General features: G+C 45.8%; 4 protein-coding genes and 1 non-coding gene across 9 annotated transcripts; 3 read left to right on the top strand and 2 right to left on the bottom strand.

Annotated features, from left to right (window-relative positions):
- The first annotated feature begins 1,373 nt into the window (after window positions 1-1,373).
- Window positions 1,374-1,445, top strand: trnag-ucc. The gene has a single exon. It is a non-coding gene; the product is annotated as a tRNA-Gly (tRNA).
- Window positions 1,446-1,760: 315 nt separating this feature from the next.
- On the top strand, window positions 1,761-8,316 carry polr2d (RNA polymerase II subunit D). Its single transcript, XM_031759016.2, has 4 exons — window positions 1,761-2,069; window positions 2,219-2,399; window positions 2,471-2,566; window positions 8,038-8,316. Exons 1-4 carry the CDS (start codon window positions 1,991-1,993, stop codon window positions 8,114-8,116), a joined length of 435 nt encoding a protein of 144 aa, XP_031614876.1. The 5' UTR covers window positions 1,761-1,990; the 3' UTR covers window positions 8,117-8,316.
- Window positions 8,317-8,321: 5 nt separating this feature from the next.
- Window positions 8,322-10,429, bottom strand: LOC116335347 (dual specificity protein phosphatase 14). 2 transcript variants are annotated; one of them, XM_031759013.2, is made up of 4 exons: window positions 10,295-10,429; window positions 9,269-9,343; window positions 8,867-9,183; window positions 8,322-8,791 (listed from the first exon to the last, which is right to left on the bottom strand). In XM_031759013.2, the coding sequence occupies exons 3-4, from the start codon at window positions 9,175-9,177 to the stop codon at window positions 8,578-8,580; spliced, it is 525 nt and encodes a 174-aa protein (XP_031614873.2). In that variant the 5' UTR covers window positions 9,178-9,183; window positions 9,269-9,343; window positions 10,295-10,429; the 3' UTR covers window positions 8,322-8,577. The 2 variants fall into 2 exon arrangements, with proteins under 2 accessions (XP_031614873.2, XP_031614875.2); XM_031759015.2 differs by lacking the exon at window positions 9,269-9,343 and having other exon boundaries at window positions 10,295-10,425.
- On the top strand, window positions 9,664-14,917 carry LOC116335345. Of its 2 annotated transcripts, none has more exons than XM_031759012.2 (5): window positions 9,664-10,265; window positions 11,147-11,733; window positions 11,888-11,964; window positions 12,445-12,696; window positions 12,823-14,916. In XM_031759012.2, the coding sequence occupies exons 2-5, from the start codon at window positions 11,187-11,189 to the stop codon at window positions 13,078-13,080; spliced, it is 1,134 nt and encodes a 377-aa protein (XP_031614872.2). In that variant the 5' UTR covers window positions 9,664-10,265; window positions 11,147-11,186; the 3' UTR covers window positions 13,081-14,916. The 2 variants fall into 2 exon arrangements, with proteins under 2 accessions (XP_031614872.2, XP_039454006.1); XM_039598072.1 differs by lacking the exon at window positions 9,664-10,265 and adding an exon at window positions 10,436-10,559 and having other exon boundaries at window positions 12,823-14,917.
- Window positions 14,918-17,410: 2,493 nt separating this feature from the next.
- On the bottom strand, window positions 17,411-22,593 carry LOC116335332 (P2Y purinoceptor 14-like). Of its 3 annotated transcripts, none has more exons than XM_039622335.1 (4): window positions 22,242-22,593; window positions 19,169-19,277; window positions 18,809-19,068; window positions 17,411-18,646 (listed from the first exon to the last, which is right to left on the bottom strand). In XM_039622335.1, the coding sequence occupies exons 2-4, from the start codon at window positions 19,271-19,273 to the stop codon at window positions 17,959-17,961; spliced, it is 1,053 nt and encodes a 350-aa protein (XP_039478269.1). In that variant the 5' UTR covers window positions 19,274-19,277; window positions 22,242-22,593; the 3' UTR covers window positions 17,411-17,958. The 3 variants fall into 3 exon arrangements, with proteins under 3 accessions (XP_039478269.1, XP_039478268.1, XP_039478267.1); XM_039622334.1 differs by lacking the exon at window positions 22,242-22,593 and adding an exon at window positions 20,076-20,669; XM_039622333.1 differs by lacking the exon at window positions 22,242-22,593 and having other exon boundaries at window positions 19,169-20,669.

Here is a 22,593-nt window from a genome sequence, read left to right as displayed (position 1 = left end):
CTGTACGAGATCGCTGCAAAAAGTGCAGCCTTACCTAATGTCCACCCTACTTTTACTCATTTTATATTAAGATTTAAAAATCTAGTTGGCATTGGTATGGCGAGTAACCTTCAGTAATAGTAATAAGTCACACAGCAATAGGACACTCATGTAGTTGTAAAAATTATGACAATAGATTAAGTAATCCAAAGTATTCAGTTACAAATATGTTACAAAATACATTTTGGGGCATGTATTCTGTAATCTGTAGTGAAATACATTTAAATGTACCCTTCCCAACACTGGGAATCACTTGCCACTTGATATTCGTACTTCAGAGTCTATACAGTGTTTCAAATCTCGTCTTGAAACTCACTTTTTTACGCTGGCTTGATGAAACTCAAAGTTCAGTTTGAGCACCATCAGGTTTGTTTTGTGTTTGTTTTGTTTTTATGTTAAATATGTTGCCTTTGATCGACAGACGGATTGGTGCTGCGGCTGCAGTGATGCGGACGCTGCACCGGTCCGTCGTGGTGGTGAGGGAGCTGAGTGTAAAAGCGAAGCTCTCAATTTACCGGTCGATCTCGTCCCGACTCCCTCACCTATGGCCACGAGCTGTGGGTAGTGACGAAAAAGAACGAGATCGCGGATACAAGCGGCGAAATGAGCTTCCTCCGAAGGGTGGCTGGCCTCTCCCTTAGAGATAGGGTGAAGTTCGGCCATCCGGGAGGGAGCTCAGAGTAGAGCCGCTGCTCCTCCACATCGAAAGGAGCCAGTTGAGGTGGTTCGGGCATCTGATAAGGATGCCCCTGGGCGCCTCCTGGGTGAGGTGTTCGGGCATGTCCCACGGAGGAGGCCCAGGGGCAGACCCAGGACGCGCTGGAGAGATTATATCTCTCGGCTGGCCTGGGAACGCCTTGGTGTTCCCCGGATGAGCTGGAGGAGGTGGCTGGGGAGAGGGAGGTCTGGGCTTCTCTGCTTAGGCTGCTGCCCCCGCGACCCGGCCTCGGATAAAGCGGATGAGGATGGATGGATGGATGGATATGTTGCCTTTGCCTCATATCATGTGTTATTTTTCCATTTTCTCTTGTTCATGAACTACTTGTGAAGCACTTTGGGCAACTTTGTTGCTTTTAAATGTGCTATAGAAATAAAATTGATAACTGATGTTATGAAGTGGCTGTTTGGTTTTTCCAGGTCTGAGCTGTCGTCGCTGTACTGCACAGCTACACTAGGTTGTTGACTTTGTGGCCGGTGTGCTTGGAGAAGCCTCTGCTGAGTTTCTCTGATACCCAGGACCTCCCTGCCGTGAGGTCACAGCCGTCACGTTACGCCATATTGAGTCTCGCTGATGCTGCGTGTGTTTTATTGTGGTACAGCACCATTGCTTTCAGGCGTTGGTGGTATAGTGGTTAGCATAGCTGCCTTCCAAGCAGTTGACCCGGGTTCGATTCCCGGCCAACGCAGTCTCCCTTTTACGACCGCTGAGACAGATTTCGGTTGTTCTGTTTCTTCTTGTCGGGTTTCAGTGGCTCCCGGCGCTCATGAAAGAAAAGAATCTTCCTTAAACTGCTTAAAACGATTCTCTGACACTCAGTGCGACGCTGCCGCTCCCGTCCGCAGGAGGGCGCTGCAAGCAGAGACTGTTACTTTGAAAGGATTCCTGCCAGACAGGAAAATGAACTGTCGATCTGATTCTCTAGTTTTATGTAATTTATTTTTTTATATTGTCGTATCTTTGGCACAAACTGCACCCTCCTTCTGTTTTTCATAATGTTATATAATGTCGCCACAAAGAGCGGAAGTGACCACGGGCGCCCCGGAAGTAGCTCTCGCTGTTTTCTTGCGGTGCGGATCGGCGGAGCTGCTTTCTACCCCCTGACCGTTCTCCCCGGGATCTCCTCCCCGACCTGCGCTTTGTTATCGGGCTGCCGGGCTTGACCGGGCGCCTGTGTCTCACCCTCCGGGCGGCTTCACACTCCCCGGCCGGTAGCCGGGACTGCTCCTCGACATGGCGGCTGGAGGCGGCGCGGCTCCTCCGCATGTTGGTGATGTTGAAGAGGACGCTTCTCAGCTGCTCTTTCCTAAAGGTGAGTACCTGCAGCGCGCGCACGCACTCTCGAACAACTACCGACACGCGCAGGCGGTCCGTGGGTACACAGACCGAGCTGCTGTCTGTGGGTTCTCTGAGCCTGTGTGCTGAGTGATTGACAGATGTTAACCCCCTCCTCCTCCTCAGAGTTCGAGAACGCGGAGACGCTACTGAACTCCGAGGTCCACATGTTGCTGGAGCACAGGAAGCAGCAGAACGAGAGCGCCGAGGACGAGCAGGAGCTGTCCGAGGTCTTCATGAAGACCCTCAACTACACGGCCCGCTTCAGCCGCTTCAAGAACCGCGAGACCATCACGGCCGTGCGCAGGTACGCCCCCCCGGCCCCTGCCCAGGTCCGAGGCAATCCAGTTCTGACCCCTGTCATCTCTCTGTCTTCAGCCTCCTGCTGCAGAAGAAGCTCCACAAGTTCGAGCTCGCCAGTTTGGCCAACCTGTGTCCAGAAGCCGCCGAGGAGGCCAAAGCCCTGATCCCCAGGTAAGTCCGATCCACGTCACAGCAGGAACAATAAAAGCCTTTGTTACAGCTGCAGTGTTGAGGTACAGGAGCTGCTCCACAGTTCATAACTAGCTGAGTTAAACACACAGGCAGGTTCAATTCAATTCAGTTTTATTTATACAGCTCCAAATCACAACAACAGTCGCCTAAATCCACTTTATACTACAAGGTAGACCCTACAATAATACATACAGAGAAAACCCAACAATCATATGATCCCCTATGAGCAAGCACTTTGGTGACAGTGGGAAGGAAAAACTCCCTTTTAACAGGAAGAAACCTCCAGCAGAACCAGGCTCAGGAAGGGGCGGGGCCATCTGCTGCGACCGGTTGGGTTGAGAGAAGGAAGACAAGATAAAGACATGCTGTGGGAGAGAGAGAGAGATTAATAACAGGTATGATTCAATGCAGAGAGGTCTGTTAACACATAGTGAGTGAGAAAGGTGAATGGTATCAGTGTTCTTTGGTCAGTGGTTGTTGATCAATGGTCATGGGAATTTGCATAATTATGATTAAGGAACTGACCTCCCAGCCCATTGTTCCTTCAGTGGGCTGGTTTCAGTCATTATGCAAATGTGCTGTTTATAAGGTTTGGGGAAACCTGCAGTCAGCTGAGACTGAAGAAGTCACTTGGATGAGTGACGAAACGTTTCTCCCACAAAACGCTACGTCCAGATGAACAGATTCAACTTTTGGAGAATGTGGGACTCTGTAGTTTTCTCTGGTCCCCTCCCCAATCAGACCAGGAGTGACATGTTTAGCCGCATGTTCTCCTTAAATTGCTGGCTGTCTGAGTGGTGTCCCAGAAAGCGATGTGGGCTTCATAGATAATTGGCAAACCTTCTGGAGGAAACCTGGTCTTGTTAGGGAGGCGGCATCCATCCCACTTTGGATGGAGCAGCTCTCATTTCTAGAAATATGGACCAATTTATTAAACCCCCAAAATATGACTATCCAGAGTTGGGACCAGGAAGCAGAGTTGCAGTCTTACACGCCTCTCTGCAGCTTCTCTCCTCCTGCTACCCCCAAAACCCATCTCCATTGAGACTGTGTCAGCTCCCAAACAGACAAAAACCAAACTAAAAACCAGCAACAAACAACTTAAACATAAAAATCACAAAGAAAGAACAATACAGTATCCACATCTGAACCAAAGAGTAAAACAGTGAAATGTGGATTATTAAATATTAGGTCTCTCTCCTCCAAGTCTCTGTTAGTACATGACTTAATAATTGATCAACAAATCGATTTACTCTGCCTTACAGAAACCTGGTTGCAGCAGGATGATTATGTTAGTTTAAATGAATCAACACCCCGAGTCATTCTAACTACCAGAAACCTCGAAGCACAGGCCGAGGGGGCGGTGTGGCAGCAATTTTCACACCAGCCTATTAATTAACGAAAGACCAAGACAGACTTTTAATTCATTTGAAAGCCTGATGCTTAGCCTCGTCCACCCCAGCTGTAAAACTCAGAAACCAGTCTTACTTGTTATCATCTATCGTCCACCTGGGCCTTACACAGAGTTTCTCTCTGATTTCTCTCTCTTTCTAGTCCCTGTCAGGACTCTTGCTGCAGCATTTTTGGATCAGCTGAAGGCTTTTCAGTGAGTTTTTAGGACATCCTGATAATAAAGAATTACAGTAGTCCAGCCTGGAAGTAATAAATGCATGAACTAGTTTTTCAGCATCACTCTGAGACAGAATATTTCTAATTTCCATTTCTGATGCTTCAGCACCAGAAATGGAGTAGTTATTGTAATCCAATTACTTTTTTTCACACCAGCCTATTAATCAACCAAAGACCCAGACAGACTTTTAATTCATTTGAAAGCCTGATGCTTAGCCTCGTCCACCCCAGCTGTAAAACTCAGAAACCAGTCTTACTTGTTATCATCTATCGTCCACCTGGGCCTTACACAGAGTTTCTCTCTGATTTCTCAGACTTTTTATCTGATTTAGTGCTCAGCTCAGATAAAATAATTATTGTGGGTGATTTTAACATCCATGTAGATGCTAAAATGACAGCCTCAACATGGCATTTAATCTGTTATTAGACTCAATTGGCTTCTCTCAAAATGTAAAGAACCCACCCACCACTTTAATCACACTCTAGATCTTGTTTTAACATATGGCATAGAAACTGAACATTTAACAGTGTTTCCTGAAAACCCTCTGCTGTCTGATCATTTCCTGATAACATTTACATTTACAATAATTGATTACACAGCAGTGGAGAGTAGACTTTATCACAGTAGATGTCTTTCTGAAAGTGCTGTAACTAAGTTTAAGAATATAATCCACCCACTGTTATCATCTTCAATGCCCTGTACCAACATAGAGCAGAGCAGCTATCTGAACGCTACTCCAACAGAGGTCGATCATCTTGTTAATAATTTTACCTCCTCACTACGTACGACTCTGGATACTGTAGCTCCTGTGAAAACTAAGGCCTCAAATCAGAAGTACCTGACTCCGTGGTATAATTCTCAAACACGTAGCCTAAAGCAGATAACTCGTAAGCTGGAGAGGAAATGGCGTGTCACAAATTTAGAGGATCATCATTTAGCCTGGAGAAATAGTTTGCTGCTTTATAAGAAAGCCCTTCGCAAAGCCAGAACATCTTACTATTCGTCACTGATTGAAGAAAATAAGAACAACCCCAGGTTTCTCTTCAGCACTGTAGCCAGGCTGACAAACAGTCAGAGCTCTACTGAGCCAACCATCCTTTTAACGTAGAGCTGGGCGATAAAATGATAACGATATGTATTGCGAAATAACTTTTTCTTGATAGAAAAATTAAACTATTGCGATAGGCCTCATCTCTCTTGTCCTCTTTAAAAAAAAAAAAAAAAAGAACAGCCAATCCAAATTAAGTAGCGCAGAGCCGAACCAATCACAGCCGCAGCGTCACGTCACGTGACTTGTTACGTACAGCACAAGCGCCAAAGGCGCACATGTGTATTTGTTTTGCAGCCCTGCAGCCGGGTAATGAAGGAAATGAGTTTGCCGACTAGAGAAAAATCAACCGAGGCGTGGCGAAGGTTACCGAAAAAAAACCGATGATGGTTCCAATGCCGGAGAGCTTGTCAAGCGGAAGGGCCACAGAAGTTCCGTGAGTGTGAAGGTATTTCGGCTATTTCAAGTCTGACAAAAAACAGAGTAGCGCCGCACTGTAAATCGTGCGAAAGCAAGTCTGGAAATACAATAAAGCGGTGCATGCTCAATCTCTGACTGAAAGCGCTAATTCGTCATTCGGCTTTTGTCAGACTAAAGTAACTGTTAAAACTGTTTGAAAAGCTAAGCTATACAACAAGGAGAGATTGATGCTACGTCCACACGTACCGGTATTTTTGAAAGCGCAGATTTTTCTATGCGTTTGCACCTTTCAATCCACACGTAAGCGGCGTTTCAGTCACTGAAAGCGGAGATTTCTAAAAACTCCGGCCAGGGTGGATATTTTCGAAAACTCCGTTTTGCATTTACGTGTGGACAAGAAAAAGCGGAGAAAAGCGCAGCGTCAAAGGTGTGCGCCTTTTGGCGTCACACTGTGCGCCACGTTATTGTTTCGGTGAAATGAATTTCTACAATACTGTTACTGTTAATTGTCCTCTCTGCAGTGTTTAAATGCTTACATATACACACATAGTTACTGTCCCTTCACACATACCACTCGGTTCTGCTTCTATGCCCCATCTTTGTTTACTATTTCCTACCGAGGCTTCTAGACTTCTGATTGGCCAACATTTCTACACGGTTAGGAATATATAAAAAATGATCTTCTTATGGCCTCTGACAGTGGACTCATCTCTGTGCTTGTCCTGCTAGACCTCAGTGCTGCGTTCGATACTGTTGACCATAATATCCTATTAGAGCGATTAGAACATGCTGTAGGTATTACAGGTACTGCACTGCAGTGGTTTGTATCATATCTATCTAATAGACTCCAGTTTGTACATGTAAATGGAGAGTCCTCTTCACACACTAAGGTCAATTATGGTGTTCCACAGGGTTCAGTGCTAGGACCAATTCTATTTACATTATACATGCTTCCCTTAGGCAGCATCATTAGAAGACATAGCATAAATTTTCACTGCTATGCAGATGACTCGCAGCTCTATCTATCCATGAAGCCAGGTAACACACACCAATTAGTTAAACTGCAGGAATGTCTTAAAGACATAAAGACCTGGATGGCCGCTAACTTTCTGCTTCTTAATTCAGATCAAACTGAGGTTATTGTACTCGGCCCTGAAAATCTTAGAAATATGGTATCTAACCAGATTCTTACTCTGGATGGCATTACCTTGGCCTCCAGTAATGCTGTGAGGAACCTTGAGTCATTTTTGACCAGGACATGTCCTTCAACGCACATATTAAACAAATATGTAAGACTGCTTTCTTCCATTTGTGCAACATCTCTAAAATTAGAAATATCCTGTCTCAGAGTGATGCTGAAAAACTAGTTCATGCATTTATTACTTCCAGGCTGGACTACTGTAATTCTTTATTATCAGGATGTCCTAAAACTCCCTGAAAAGCCTTCAGCTGATCCAAAATGCTGCAGCAAGAGTCCTGACAGGGACTAGAAAGAGAGACAGATTTCTCCTGTTTTGGCTTCCCTTCATTGGCTTCCTGTTAAATCCAGAATTCAAAATCCTGCTCCTCACATACAAGGTCTTAAATAATCAGGCCCCATCTTATCTTAATGACCTTGTAGTACCATATCACCCTATTAGAGCACTTCGGCTCTCACACTGCAGGCCTACTTGTTGTTCCTAGAGTATTTAAAAGTAGAATGGGAGGAGAGCCTTCAGTTTTCAGGCCCCTCTTCTGTGGAACCAGCTTCCAGTTTGGATTAGGAGACAGACACTATCTCTACTTTCAAGATTAGGCTTCAAACTTTCCTTTTGCTAAAGCATATAGTTAGGGCTGGACCAGGTGACCCTGAATCCTCCCTTAGTTATGCTGCAATAGGCGTGAGGCTGCCGGGATTCCCATGATGCATTGTGTTTTCCTTTCCAGTCACCTTTCTCACTCACTATGTGTTAATAGACCTCTCTGCATCGAATCATATCTGTTATTAATCTCTGTCTCTCTTCCACAGCATGTCTTTATCCTGTCTTCCTTCTCTCACCCCAACCGGTCGCAGCAGATGGCCCCGCCCTCCCTGAGCCTGGTTCTGCGGAGGTTTCTTCCTGTTAAAGGGAGTTTTCCTTCCCACTGTCGCCAAAGTGCTTGCTCATAGGGGGTCATATGATTGTTGGGTTTTCTCTGTATTTATTATTGTGTGATCTACTGTACAATATAAAGCGCCTTGAGGCGACTTTTGTTGTGATTTGGCGCTATATAAATAAAATTGAATTGAATTGAAGCTCCTTAGACTACGATAACCTGGATGACTGAGAACCTTCAGACATACTGTGTCAATAAAGTTTTCTGTTTTTTCAGCTTGGAGGGTCGCTTCGAGGACGAGGAGCTGCAGCAGATCCTCGATGACATCCAGACCAAGAGAAGCTTCCAGTACTGAGACCTCAGTCCCCCCTACAGCCCCGCCCCCGGACTGATGTGGTCGATCTGCTGTCCTGATAAAACTTTAAAAACACTTTACTCATTGTTTTCATGCTCAGTTCAGCTTGATTGCAGGGTTGTGTGCAGCGTCTGACCTGAACTGTTGCTGATGATGTTTTTTTTGTTTTGTTTTTTTTAAATAAAGGTTTGACTGAACCAGCTGCTCAGTCATGTGACATTTTCATTTGTACCATAAAATTACAAGTAAACAACAGTCTGGCACCATAACACACACACAATGCAGAAAACAGATGATTTCAGCAGCATTTAAACTACAACCAATCACAGAGCAGCACTCTGAGGTCCAGCGATTATGAGAAATATGCACAGGTTTATAAGCTCCTCCCAACAACAGGAACAGCACGTAGAAGCAGTTCCTCAGAGCGCTTCACACCGAAAACGCTGCAGAGCCAGCCAGCATCAGACGTTCAGGCAGTACACCACTGCAGCGTCCGAGTCCTCCAGAGCTTCAGGAAGGACGCCGCCTGGTGTCTTTGCCATCCTCACCGTGGTCCTACCAAAAAGGGTCCTCTCAAAGTCCATCAGCTGCCTCCAGAAACCAGCGTTGGGTCGAATAAATGGTCGCTGTTCCAGAACAAGTTCGTGAGCTCGACGGAGGCTGAGACCCTGAGACCTGAAGCACAGAGACCAGAACCACATCAGAGACCAGAACCTGACTGTCAAACTGAGATTAAGGCACTGTGGCTACCTCATGAGGTAGGCCATGATCAGCGCAGGGGACCGGCTTCTGCCGGCAGTGCAGTGGACCAGAGTCGCCCCCGTTTGGTTCTGGTTGATCCATTCAGTTACCAGGTTGAAGTACTCTCTGAGGGGGGCATGAGGCTGGTCCTGGACGGGGACGTGGAGCACCTGCAGACCATCCAGTTGCGGGTAGGAAATGTTCTCGAGCCCACTGGCGTTGACGATGAGAGTGACGTTTCTGCTGGTCAACACGCTGGCGTTCAGAGCCGAGTCCAGATCAGTGAGGAAGAGGCCAGCAGAGACCCGAGAGACCCGCATGATCCGCTGCAGGAGGACAGAGTCATCACAGCGGTTCAACATAAACTCAGATCTAACAGAACAAAGACTCAAAAAAAGAGCAGGAGCTCACCACTTCCTGTCAAATTCTCAATGAGGCGAGCAGCGGTTCAGCCAACCACACAGAACCACAGACAGCTAGCGGGCTCTGACCAGAGTGGAGACAGTATCAGTATTATTACTTCCAGGCTGGACTACTGTAATTCATTATTATCAGGATGTCCTAAAATCTCCCTGAAAAGCCTTCAGCTGATCCAAAATGCTGCAGCAAGAGTCCTGAAAGGGACTAGAAAGAGAGAGCAGATTTCTCCTGTTTTGGCTTCCCTTCATTGGCTTCCTGTTAAATCCAGAATTCAAAATCCTGCTCCTCACATACAAGGTCTTAAATAATCAGCCCCCATCTTATCTTAATGACCTTGTAGTACCATATCACCCTATTAGAGCACTTCGCTCTCACACTGCAGGCCTACTTGTTGTTCCTAGAGTATTTAAAAGTAGAATGGGAGGCAGAGCCTTCAGTTTTCAGGCCCCTCTTCTGTGGAACCAGCTTCCAGTTTGGATTCACAGAGAACCTTCGCAGACATAGTGTGACATAGGGGGTCATATGATTGTTGGGTTTTTCTCTGTATCTATTATTGTAGGGTCTACCTTACAATATAAAGCGCCTTGAGGCGACTGTTGTTGTGATTTTTATGCATCACTTTGTTTCACTATTGTAAACAAACAAGAGCAAAGCGTTTTGTCAGAAGTGGATTCGAAGCCACGCCTCCAGGTGAGACTGCGACCTGCACACAGGTGGGCTGAGAGCAGCTCGTCCTTCATACACAGTGATGTGATGATGATGATGATGACGAGTGTTCAGCGTCTACGTATGTATTAACAAACTCCAGACCCGAGTCTTCCGGTTGTTATTGATAGGATTCATCGATGATCGCCCGGATTATTGGGAGCAGGCTGAGCTGAAACATGCCGGGACGTGTCTGAGTGTCACGGGATACTGAGTCAGCGAAGCTTTAAATAGACTCGGTTTCGTTTCTGCTCTCAGTCCGACAGACCGACAGCAGAGACAGGTAAGGTGCACCCTGACACTCTCACTCACCTGGCAGGTAGATAAGGAGCCAGCCCTCCGGTTTACAGCTTAATGAGCGTGGAACAGACAGGCCGAGGTCTGGAGACACGAACTAACATCGCCGTGTGCTCTCAGAGGAGCCGGAGCGGCTTCAACCAGACTCTATTCAAAATTCATGCACTTTAGGGCCTCCTTCCGTTTCTGTGTTTCTCTGTTTTTCTGTTTCAAGAGAAAAACTATTTTCCATAAGACGAGGACCTCTTAAAGGACTCGGCCCTAAGAACACATTATAAAAGTAAGTAAAATTGTATTTATATATATTAATATAAGAGGATCACAGATTGCTTCACAACAAAATAACAGCGCATAAAAACTCGTCAGAAAATATGAGCTTTTAGTTGTTTCTTAAAAGAGAGACGAGGAAACGTTAAAGTTGGCCTGATTATTTGGAAGAATCTCCCTGAAAAACGATGAACGCTGCCTTCGTGAGGCCAGCGCCGAAAACCAGAGCGGCTCCTCCCCGTGAGTCTTAAACGCCTCCCGGTGAGCCTGCATCCACCGGAACACCGAGCTCCGTGTTTCTACACAAATCTGAACGGAGTCTGGTGGCAGGAGTGTATGTGCTTGGGGACGTGGTCGGGTGATCACGTGGTTTGTTTCCGCTTGAACTGGATGTGTGGCGAAACATTTGACTCTTCAAAATAAAAGCCTCGATCGAGTCTGTCATGTTAAAAATCTGTTATTACCCGTTTGTTTTAATATTCATTTCGATGATGGTGATTCATTTCGTTTCGTGATTTTTATTTCATCTGATCATGTTTATTTGGCATTATTTCTGCTTCCTGGATTCAGACTCTTCGGCTTTTCATTCCTTTCCTGCAGTTTCTCTTCTGGTCCCCTTTCAAATCAAGACCCAACAACAATGCGGAACCACAACACCAAGCAGACTTCCACAGGTACCGGCACGGCTCAGAAACCGGTCCTGCCTCAGGTCAGATACCACCCCTCCATCCAGACTTCAGAAGGCATCACTGGAACCAGAACCTCCAGTAAAACCAGACCCGGTGCTGTGCGCCCCCTTCAGACTGGGACTGACTCCCGGGCAGATCCAGGAACCAGCGGCGCCCAAAAAGCTGCCTCGGCTGTGAGACCTCCTCCTAAAGGACGACAGAAACAGGCACAGAAACCTGTGAAGGAGGCGGTTGCTGCTGATCCAGATCCTCCCCAGAAACCTTCCCCAGCAGCCCCTCCCAGACCCGAGCAGGTGCCCCTGGATGTGGGCGTCCATCTGGACAGGTGTGTGGTGGAGGAGGTGGAGGTCTTGACCCGCGGACAGAGAAACAACCCAGACTGGTTCGCCTGGAGGAAGAACCGGATCACGGCCTCGGTGGCACACAGCATCGCTCGCTCCGGCTTTGTTAACGGCAAGAGTAAAACTCCGCCCACCTCCTACCTGGCTGCTGTCACAGGTAGGCCACACCTTCTACCACCTGGTACCCTGACTCCATATAAATGTGTCTTTTAGCAGCTTCACCAGGACGTCTGCTGGTGTGACTTTTTATTGTAACAAGTGCAGGATCCCGAGAGGTCAGCCAGTAACTGGTTACCTGACTGTCTCGACAGGTGAGGGGCCCAGAGTCCAGACCAGAGCCATGAGCTGGGGGGTCCACATGGAGGCTGAGGTCGTCCGCAGGTACCAGGTGTGTTTCAGCATCTTTGTAACACTCAGCCATCCTCACAAACACGGCCAGCAGGATATGTGGACGTTATGAGAGCTCTGAGTTTAAGTTTAATTTAACAAGTCAAAAAAGCTCAGTATCACGAGGAAAAGACTAAAAAGTGCGACGACCGAGAGATAAAATACAAATAAATGACTATTACTAATTTAATGGTAATGGTCAACGGTGAACAAAGAAAATAAGTTTTTAATCAGTGACGTGAAAGATAGATGTGTATAAAATAATAAGAAAACCAGAATCAGTGAAAAATATCAGAAAACACACAAAATATGTGAGAAAACTGCAACGATCACAAGAACGTTACAAACTGGGGACGAGGAGGAGGAGGTCCTTCACTACTGTTTTCTACACAATCACGTTTAAAACCAATAAGTTCTCAAAGTTTTTTTAAAACTTTATTGAACATTTGCTGATGATGTCACTGATTACATCACCCCACAGAGGCTGAAGTCCTCGGCGTTGGGCCGGCAGGTCTGCGTTCAGGACTGCGGCTTGTTCGTCGACCCCCGGAGGCCCTGGTTGGCTGCCAGTCCTGACGGCATCGTGACGGACAGACGAAGCGGCCATTGGCTGCTCTGTCTGGAGGTGAAGTGTCCCTACAAGCACAAACACAGACGGGTGGAGGACGCCTGCAGGGAGGACCCCGCCTTCTGTCTGCAGCTGCATGAGGAGGCCACACGGGAGCGCAGAGGGGTAACAAACACACATCAGTCTCCTCCTCTCTGATTTCTCTTCCTCCTCCTTCATTTCTCCTCCTCCTCCTCTCTGATTTCGTGTCCTCCTCTTCTTCCTCTCTGATTCCTCCTCCTCCTCCTCCAGGCTCCAGTGTACCGCCTGAAGACCTCGCACAGCTACTACACTCAGATCCAGTGTCAGCTGGCGGTGACGGGGCTGCGGGACGCCGACCTCGTGGTCTTCACCCTGAAGGAGACGGCTGTGGTCCCGGTGACCTTTGACCCCGAGCTGTGGGAGGAGACGGTGTCCAAACTGGAGGTGTTTTACAGGGACGCTGTGCTGCCTCACGTCAGGCAGAAGATGCAGCAGCGTGCAGCAGCTGCTGGGATGCCGGAGCCGTAGAGGTCACTTCCTGCGGGAAGAGCTTTGTGGCCTGAAGCGTGTTCCACTGCATGTGGGGTTTACCCGCAGTCACACCAGGTGGCGCTCTGAAATGCTGACAGACACTGTCTTTAATCATGTGATCGCCACATGTTCGGTTCATGCCGTCATCATCAAAGCATGCTGGGAGAAAAGTGTCTCGCCCGGTAACCTTCCTGTTTGACCGCGATGAGTCATCATGTGGAACCCACTCTTCATTTTGATAAACATGAGTCACATGACCTCCGCCCTGCAGGTATCGATTGTTAAAGTTGTGACCTCGCAGCAAAAAGAACATGACTGATGGTATGAAACCACAAAAGATCTGCTGATAGAGCAGCTGTGAAACGGCGCCCCCCGCTGGCCCGTTTGTCATTGGGTTGAAGTGTAATGACCTCACAGGTGCCGGCTGTGGTTCCCGGCCCACTGTGGAACTGTGTGTTTTACTTGTGAGTGGAGAAGACGGCGGTTTTGGTTTGTTGTTAATAAAAATCTTTTTTTGAGTGCCAGCTTTGTCTCCACGCTCGTTGTTGCTACGCTGCGCCTCCTGGACTCCTGTTGGAGCAGCACGACGAACCCCTCGGTATACACGCACACATGCTGGGCGTGGTCCGGGTGGTCAAACTGTCACTGTTGGATTCTGGGATATGTTTGATCATAAAAATGTTTTATTAATTTACTTCTATAAATTCTTCTGTGCTTTAAAGAATTTGACCCATTGTTGTGGCAGGATGACGGAAGGTTCTGGAATGTAGTGAACCATCTGCAAAAGCCATGAGGCTAAACCTCAGCCATACTGCGCCAGATTAATAATATTATTTCTATGATTACTAATTATCATATTTAATGACATCATTTGTCACAGAAAGGAAACAGTATAGGTGAAATAAAGCCATTAAAAAGTATTCCTGTATAAAATAAACCCATCAAACATCAGATCTCACTGGGAGAAACGAAGCTGGGTAACGTGATGGGGAGGAAACGATGCCACATCGTTTGATAGACATGAAAATGATCAACCTGCAGAGGCCGAATTCAATGACACCCCAAAGATCAAAATCAAAGTGAGTCCATTGAGCTGAAATTTCCCTGCAGCAACTCAGCAGCTGTCCTGAGGGATCTCCTCCCACATCTGGACCTGGGCATCAGGACGAGGTGCAGATATTGTGTCCCCGAAGACTAAGGTCAGTGGTATCAGTTCGTGGAGAAAACAGGTCCAAGTATGTCTGCAGCAGCTCTGCTGTGCACATGTGGTCACATTACCGTGAGCTGGGGTGGAGGGGACACTTATAGGCAAGACATGAAACTGTGGAAGAGACTGAGTGTGATGTTTAAGGAGCAGGTGGGGAGAAACCTGCTGATGTCCGGTGTTTGTCCGGAGGCTTCACGATCACTGTTGGAAAGGCCAACATGTGGCTGTAGACTGCTGCACCTCCTGGCTGAATGATGAGACAGCGCCCCCTGCTGACTCAGACGTTAGTGTGAGGAAAACCCTCGGCACAGCGTTTGTGGAAGCCTTGAATGTGACTTGAGACAGTTCAGCAGCCTGTGAGTCGTTCAGCTCTCGGCTCTTTGTGCTGTGAACACGACAGAAACACCACAAGTTTTGTATTTCTTTCATTTTTATGTGTTTGACGTCTCTACCTTTGTGCTCATCTTTGTTTACATTTCACCTTCCTCTATTTTTAGTAGTAGTAGTATTTTACTAGTATTGTGGTCGGGGTGTGGACGTCCCAGAAGAGGGATGACATGACAGAAGAAATAATTAAAAAGAAAAGTCTATAAATAATGTTTTATACTGTAAAATTTCTTCTTGTAATAAAAGCTGCGTGCTTTGTGTTAAGGGCCATCGACACCGGATGTGATTAGTTTGTCAGAAAGCCAGATGCTTATTGAGACTGATATCCAAAACAAAAACAAGACAAGGCGAGTCGGGGGAAAACTAAACTAAAGCCTAAACTGTGGTAAACTAAACATAAACATGGAAACTATGACATGGGACGTAATCTGAACAGGTGCATGCAAAAACTGTGACCAGAAACATGAAGATGAACATGGACTTGAACAGGAGCATGAAAATAATCCTGAGACTTACAGTGACAGGAGATAAGCAGACGACCCGACACTGAACAGAAAGCGACAGAGGACTTAAATGCACAGAAGGGTAACGAGGGAAGTGGAAACACTTGGGAAACACAACTGACTCAAATGAACATGACGCCAGGGGGGAAACAAAAGTAACACACTGAACATGGAGCACAAGACCTTCAAAATAAAACAGGAAAGACGTAACCCAGTATGCACAAGTTTGACATGTTAGAGAGAGACCGAGAGAGGGAAACATGGAAACGGATAAGGGAGGCGAGTGGCTCCAGCAGATTCCAACATCTCTGTCCAGAAGAGCGCGGTCCTAGGAACAGCTAAGATACTGCGCAGGACCCTCAGGCCCCCAGGCCTCTGGTAAAAGACTCAAGCTTGAAGGACAGACCGCCCACAGTCTGTCCTTCACACCTACAGACCAGTGGACACACTTTCAATGATGAGGATGTACACATCCTGGACTGACCCCAGACACTGCGATTGAGCTAATGGGACAAGCTACATTCAGAGCGGACAGGAATGAAGAGGCCGGAGGAGGTCTGCTGGTGTATGTGAACAATAACTGGTGCACCAACACCACAGTTAAAGTCGTCCACTGCTGCCCAGACATAGAATACATGATGGTTCAGTGCAGACCCTTCTACTTGCCGAGAGAGCTCACAGCGATCACAATAATAGCAGTTTATGTGCCGCCGCAAGCTAATGCTAAGTCAGCCATGAAGCTACTCCAGCGCTCCATTAATAACCAGCTAACAACACACCCGGACTGCGCTGTGATCGTGGCAGATTTTAACCACGCAAACCTGAAATCTGTCCTGCCTGGATTCTTTAAAAACGTGAGCTTTCCGACTAGGGAAAACAACACACTGGACCAGGTCTACACCAACATCCCAGATGCTTACAAGGCCACCCCCCTGCCTCATCTCGGACTCTCTGACCATCTCTCTCTGTCCCTGACCCCTGCTTATAAACCTCTAATTCAAAGACAAAACCATCTGAAAAAAATCAGTAAGTGTGTGGACCGCGGAAGCCACCACGGCCTTACAAGACTGTTTGATAACACGAATTGGAGTGTATTTGCAGAAGGATCAGACATGGAGGGCCACACATCTGCTGTACTCTCATACATCAGCTTCTGTACTGAGAGCGTAACAACAACAAAGACTGTTAAAGTGTTCCCGAACCAGAAGCCATGGCTCAACAGTGAGGTGGGAGCACGTGACAGCGCCTTCAAATCAGGAGACCAACAAGTTCCGTCTCTGTTTAGAGGCGCAAAAGAAGCCAAGTCCAAATACAAACAGCGCATCAAGGAACACTTTAACACAAACAACTCCAGAAACATGTGGCAGGGGATCAAGACACTCACTCCCGGACATCACCTAAAGCTGGGCAGACACTGTGCGATTTTTTCAGTCGCGTTATTCAGCTCCTGCTCAAACTGTATGATTGAATCTCAGGGGTTAGAAGTTCGTAGGTCACGATGCAGGGTCTCTCACCATACGGCCCGATGCTCTGATGCGACCTGAGTGCTCACACTGTGTGTCCAGCTTATAACACAAAATCTGTCTCTCACTCACACAGACTCACACCACCACCATCAACTTTGCTAAAGTGCTAATGAAAAACATTGATCAGGCAGCTGTGATTGAGCAGCGGTGTAAATCCAACTCTTTTCACGGTTGTTGTGATAATTTTGTGAGGTCACATCGAAAAGGCTCGGATGAGCCAAAGTTCTGCAAGTTGTGCCTCCATCGCTTGTGTCCAGATCACACGCCGCACTGCCGTGCTGCTCCGTCTTTTCACTTCCATTTCTGTGTTTGTGCGTGCGCAGTGTGAGCAGCTGCAGTGACGCCCTCACGATGGGCGACAGGATTTCAAACAGGTTTGATTTTCATGCGACCAAACGATTGATGATCGGGAGCTGGTCGTGAGGTGCTAATTGCTTCTTGTTACCACATGTAGACAATGCGCGACACACGATGAGGGCGAAACTCGGGCCGATCCCCAAAACAGTCGCACGACTGAAAAATTGTCTCAAAATGGGCCAAAATTCGCACACTGTATGCCCAGCTTTACCTGACACCCTAAACCAGTTCTTTGCCCGTTTTGACTAACTGATAGGAGTGTTTGAAGTGAAGTCAGACTCATATTGATTTCTAAACTCAGCAGTGACATGCTCGTTTCTTTTTCTTATGAAGTACAGGAGAGCGACTGTTTTTTAAAAGATTTAATTTGCTTCAGCAGTTGAAATTACAAGTTACAGACCTCGATGTGAAACCAGCAGTCTGCTTCACACAAAGATGACCCTCAGGGCGGGCAATACACTTCAATACTAAAACAAAAACATCTATTATTATGACTGTCTTCTTCTAGGAAGCAACATGGTGCTCCTCTCTTGCATATCTTCTCTCTGACCTCGTCTCGGTCAGACATGAACCAGAACTTGACCCAGAAAAAATATCACCCTGACTTTAACCAGTTATGATGTGTAAGCATGTTTGCAAAAATCCCTTCTTCTCCTCTACATGTCATTGACAATAATTCAATTCAGTCATAGCGCCGAATCAGTTTGACCCTTATTACATGGAGTGCCGCCTCTTTAATGAGCACACAGCAATGTGTATATAAAGATAATAAAAAGAGCTTTATTTAATCATTTTATTCCTAACAGCAGAAGCTCCTGTTGTTCATGATGTCTTGAGCTACCCGATTCTTGGTTCACTCGTCTTATCTGACTCTCAGACAAAGATCACCTGTTCTCTACAGCTCACTGGTTTGAATCATTGTCACTGGTGTAAGCGTGTCCAGCTGCTCCTCGCTGCTCTTCCTCTCCTTATTTACTGGTTGGATGTTGATCTGTGCAAACCTGGATGGCATCCTCAAGTTCACCTGGGCCCGAAAAGCCTTACAGAGAAAACAGTAGATAAGAGGATCCAGACACACGTTGAAAACCGATATCATGATGGTCACTTCATTCAGATAGAATAGAACCACAGAGACCAGGGAGTGGCTATTCAACAGAAAAATGTAGGGAAGGCGAACCAGGTGGTAGGGGATGAAGCAAACACAGAAGACGCACACCAGCAGCAACATGTTCTTGCGAGACTTCACAAGCTTCTTGGAGTTGGAGCTGGAGAATCGCCTCTGCTGTGCCAGCAACACCCTGTGGGAGGTGTTGTAATAGAAGAAGACCAGGGATATTAGGACCACCAGGAAGATGATCCCCAAACAGGTGTGGATGCCCTTTCCGAGCAGGCTGGCAGATGCACTGAAGACGGAGTCACAGTGTCTGAGGTCAGAGATCTGAGGTTTTTGGGTGATGAAAAATGTGATGATGAAGCTGATTGTTGGGGCCAGGAGACAAGCCCAGGTGATCCCGGAGAGGATTTTTGCAGCTCGTACTGTCTGCAACATGTGAGTTCCTGATGGATGGATGATCTTCAGATACCTGGAGAGACCAGAGGAAGGAGGCAGTAGATAACTTTACTAATCAGTCACAGCAGTTCCTGTTCTCATCTGCAGAAGGCGTTAAGAAGAGAACAAGATTCATGTTTATTAAGCTTTTAATATTCTTATGAACTACAGTCTGAAATCAACAAAGGTTTTCTACCTGTTAGCAGCAATGTACCCCATGAACAGGATGCTGGTGTACATGTTAAAGTATAGCACAGGGATTCCAATGCTGCAGTGGAGTTGGAGGATGGTGGTGGAGCTGCTGGCGTAGTTGGTGATGCGGATGGGCAGGCTGAGGCAGAGCAGGAAGTCAGCAGCCGTCAGGTTCTTCAGGTAGACTGTCAGGCTGCTGGATACCCGATGATGAGTTCGACAGAAGTAAAACTTCATGGTGAAGCTGTTGAGGAGTAAACCCACCTGAAGACATGAAGAAGATGGAGAGAGGACAGAAAAATGATGTGGCGTTAATAAATATAACCACTAAACAAGGACTCAAATTATAAGATTTAAAACTTGCCAGAAACACGAGGCTGTAGATCAGGATAAAGAAAGCGTGGACTGATGTGTTGACCGGATGACAGCCATCCACGGTCAATCTGTTAACCGATGTCTGGTCAGCCATGTTTCTGAAAAATAAACACCATAATGAATGTTTGCTGGAGCCAACAAAGTAGCTTATCATTTTTATTTTTATTCTTTTGTGTTCTGCCTTTGTTTCTGCTACTCGAATTTATAATCAGGTTACTCTATTAAATATTAAAAGTTCAATGTTGAGCTACTGTGAAAGCTGAGACAGCTACAGCCAAAACTTCTCCTCCTTTTGTGTTCCAACACAGTGCCCACAATGTGCACTGCTGCATTTTGTGAGGAAGGATAGATGATGGAGAATCCTGGTACCAGAGAAGTTTGCTGCTAAATATTGCAAAGGAAGGGCGGCGGAGTGATTAACTGGACACCCTCTGCCTGTAATGTCCATTGCAACCCAGTGTCAGAAAGGTTTGCAGCTGCATTTTGCATAAAAGAGAAACTGTGCGCGAAGAAACCTGGTGAAAGGAATATATGCTGCTGCATTTGCTGCAGGCACCCCTGGTGTCAGAAAAGCTTCAGCTGCACATTAGTGCCAGGAGGGTTCAGTATTGCATTTTGTAAAAGAGGGATATAAAAGAAGGAACCTGCATCCCCCACTTTTGTGAGTTCAGTTCACAGAACTGAACTCACAATCACAGCTTTAAAAAGGGTGGCAAGCAACAAAGTCAAAATACCCAATAAACAATAAATGGACATAATACTGACTGACTGACAGAAATATCACCTACAAGGAGGGTGAATGTGACAAAGAACACAGAGGGATAACATATGCACATGTGATAATGAGGGAACAGGCAGGGTGGGAACACAGCTGATACTAATCTAGGCTAACAAACCTGAACATGATACACAGGAGGAGACTGTCACGGTAAACAGGAACAAACCCACAGAGAGGCTGTGTCCAAATTCAGGGGAAGGATGCTGCGTATGATCCATTGATGGCCGGTTAGGACACAAGTGAGCGGCTGTGAAACTGGACAGCCTTCTAGCCTTCGTTCAAGTCCGCCCCTACTTCCGTTTTTTTTTTCCCGCTCGCTAACGCCACAGCGCAAAAACTGAAAAATGGACAGAGAAGTGTTGCTCCGTGTGTTGTGTACTGTTTGAATTTCGAGGAGCTACAAAACCGGTATCAACATTGCTGGCATGTTTGGTACCTTAGGCTCATCAGAGACAATCATATCCAGGTAAAATAATCCCCTTTAATCTACACGCATTTAGGAGTTACTAGCTAGTTTCATGGATAATTTCAGTGACTGAATTATTGCCGGTCATTCGTACACATTTACTGTATTATATAAAATATATAAACTAAATCTCTTTGAAACTTATAGAATCCAATCTTGTAACCACAAGATTAGATTCTATGTTAACAGAATTTTATCGAACTGTTGTCTGCTACAGAGTTACAAGTATTATACTAATAATAGAGCATCCACCATCTCCTGCTTGCATATTTCTGTAAACATCTTAGTGGTGTGGCAGCCACGAGTGAGCCCTGCAAACCCTGTGGATGGACGATGCCGTGGACAGTGGGAGGAAGCATCCTAAAGCTCTCTTTGGAGACCACCCTGTGTGATTCTCCACTCGCCCACCAGAAAAGACAAAGCGCAGGTCTCAGTTGCAGCAGCTCATCCACGTCTGATCTTGCTCGGGCAGATTCAGCAACACTGCGAGAGACTTCCTGTAATCTATTACAGTTGTTAAAGAAACGGTCCCGGAACAGGTCACTCAGGTTAATCCTGTGTGAACAACTGTATTTGAAATATTCTTGTTTAATTGTTATTGTTATTTACTTTATTGTCATTAAATAAATATCCATGTAAATGTAAGTTAGCATTATGTTCATAAATGTGACAAATACCTGTAAATAAAATGAGTTCGGTGACAATTACTGTTTATTGTAATCAATTCGATTCATAATATAAACCTTTTAAACTAACACAACACATGTAACAATGTAACAAATATATTCAAAAAAATTCATACCACTGCAGTGCAGTACCTGTAATACCTACAGCATGTTCTAATCGCTCTAATAGGATATTATGGTCGACAGTATCGAACGCAGCACTGAGGTCTAGCAGGACAAGCACAGAGATGAGTCCACTGTCAGAGGCCATAAGAAGATCATTTGTAACCTTCACTAAAGCTGTTTCTGTGCTGTGATGAGCTCTGAAACCTGACTGAAACTCTTCAAATAAGCCATTACAGGTACTGTGCTGCAGTGGTTTGTATCATATCTATCTAATAGACTCCAATTTGCACATGTAAATGGTGAGTCCTCTTCACACACTAAGGTCAATTATGGAGTTCCACAGGGTTCAGTGCTAGGACCAATTCTGTTTACATTATACATGCTTCCCTTAGGCAGCATCATTAGAAGACATAGCATAAATTTTCACTGCTATGCTGATGACACACAGCTCTATCTATCCATGAAGCCAGGTAACACACACCAATTAGTTAAACTGCAGGAATGTCTTAAAGACATAAAGACCTGGATGGCCGCTAACTTTCTGCTTCTTAATTCAGATCAAACTGAGGTTATTGTACTCGGCCCTGAAAATCTTAGAAATATGGTATCTAAGCAGATTCTTACTCTTACCAACCACTATTTTTTTCTGGTAACAGGCAGATCTGAAACAAACAGGAACATGTTTTTGTTTTTTAAATTGACAGTCAACTTTAAATACATGGTGTTGTTTGTTGGTGTATTTGTTTTGGCTATGATACCTCCCCACATACACATGTCTGCTAACACAGTACACTCCTCCGGCCTTAGTCGGTGACAGTGTTTTCTTTGAACCTGGTAGAAGCTCCAGCCTGTGAAGCTGGAGTGACTGAAGCAGCTGCGTTAAAAGGACTCGCTTTTTAATCACCATGTTAGAAGCTGTTAAAAGCAGCATCTCAAGTTTGTCTTTGGAAAGTTAGTTAAAAAAATCCCTCAGAAGTCATCATTAAACAGTATAAAAGACGTGTGGATGAAAACCTGCAGGACTCACCTGTGTTTAAAGTATCCTCTGTAATTTTCAATATACAGAAAAAGCTGCTTCACTGGTTATGTTTACTCTGTGCATCTTTGTCTTCACTGTCTGAGCATCTTTACACTTCTCACACTTCATCATCATCATCATCAACAACAACTTCCTTTTTCTGACTCGTGTGATTGAATCAACCAATCAGACTCTAGAAGGTTTTAGCCTGAGGTACATGTGTTGAAACCACAAGTGGTTTTGAAACTGCTTTGAAAGGTGCACATGCAAACATTCAGACATGTAAATATGTAAATAATAAAACATGTGAACACTAAATATAAACCAGTAAATACAGTCCCGATCAAAAGTTTGAAACCAT

The sequence above is a fragment of the Oreochromis aureus genome, linkage group 14 (genome assembly GCF_013358895.1).
Source record: "Oreochromis aureus strain Israel breed Guangdong linkage group 14, ZZ_aureus, whole genome shotgun sequence".
NCBI classification, from domain to species: Eukaryota; Metazoa; Chordata; class Actinopteri; order Cichliformes; family Cichlidae; genus Oreochromis; species Oreochromis aureus.
This window is presented reverse-complemented; position numbering and strand designations above follow the sequence as displayed.

Coding starts and splice junctions, on each gene's coding strand:
- polr2d (XM_031759016.2), top strand. CDS start 1,991: ATGGCGGCTGGAGGCGGCGCGGCTCCTCCGCATGTTGGTGATGTTGAA. Junction 2,070..2,218: donor TCAGCTGCTCTTTCCTAAAG/GTGAGTACCTGC, acceptor CCTCCTCCTCAG/AGTTCGAGAACGCGGAGACG. Junction 2,567..8,037: donor GCCAAAGCCCTGATCCCCAG/GTAAGTCCGATC, acceptor CTGTTTTTTCAG/CTTGGAGGGTCGCTTCGAGG.
- LOC116335347 (XM_031759013.2), bottom strand. CDS start 9,177: ATGCGGGTCTCTCGGGTCTCTGCTGGCCTCTTCCTCACTGATCTGGAC. Junction 8,792..8,866: donor ATCATGGCCTACCTCATGAG/GTAGCCACAGTG, acceptor TCTGTGCTTCAG/GTCTCAGGGTCTCAGCCTCC.
- LOC116335345 (XM_039598072.1), top strand. CDS start 11,187: ATGCGGAACCACAACACCAAGCAGACTTCCACAGGTACCGGCACGGCT. Junction 11,734..11,887: donor CTACCTGGCTGCTGTCACAG/GTAGGCCACACC, acceptor CTGTCTCGACAG/GTGAGGGGCCCAGAGTCCAG. Junction 11,965..12,444: donor AGGTCGTCCGCAGGTACCAG/GTGTGTTTCAGC, acceptor ATCACCCCACAG/AGGCTGAAGTCCTCGGCGTT.
- LOC116335332 (XM_039622333.1), bottom strand. CDS start 19,333: ATGATAAGCTACTTTGTTGGCTCCAGCAAACATTCATTATGGTGTTTA. Junction 19,069..19,168: donor TCTACAGCCTCGTGTTTCTG/GCAAGTTTTAAA, acceptor TCATGTCTTCAG/GTGGGTTTACTCCTCAACAG. Junction 18,647..18,808: donor GGGTACATTGCTGCTAACAG/GTAGAAAACCTT, acceptor TGGTCTCTCCAG/GTATCTGAAGATCATCCATC.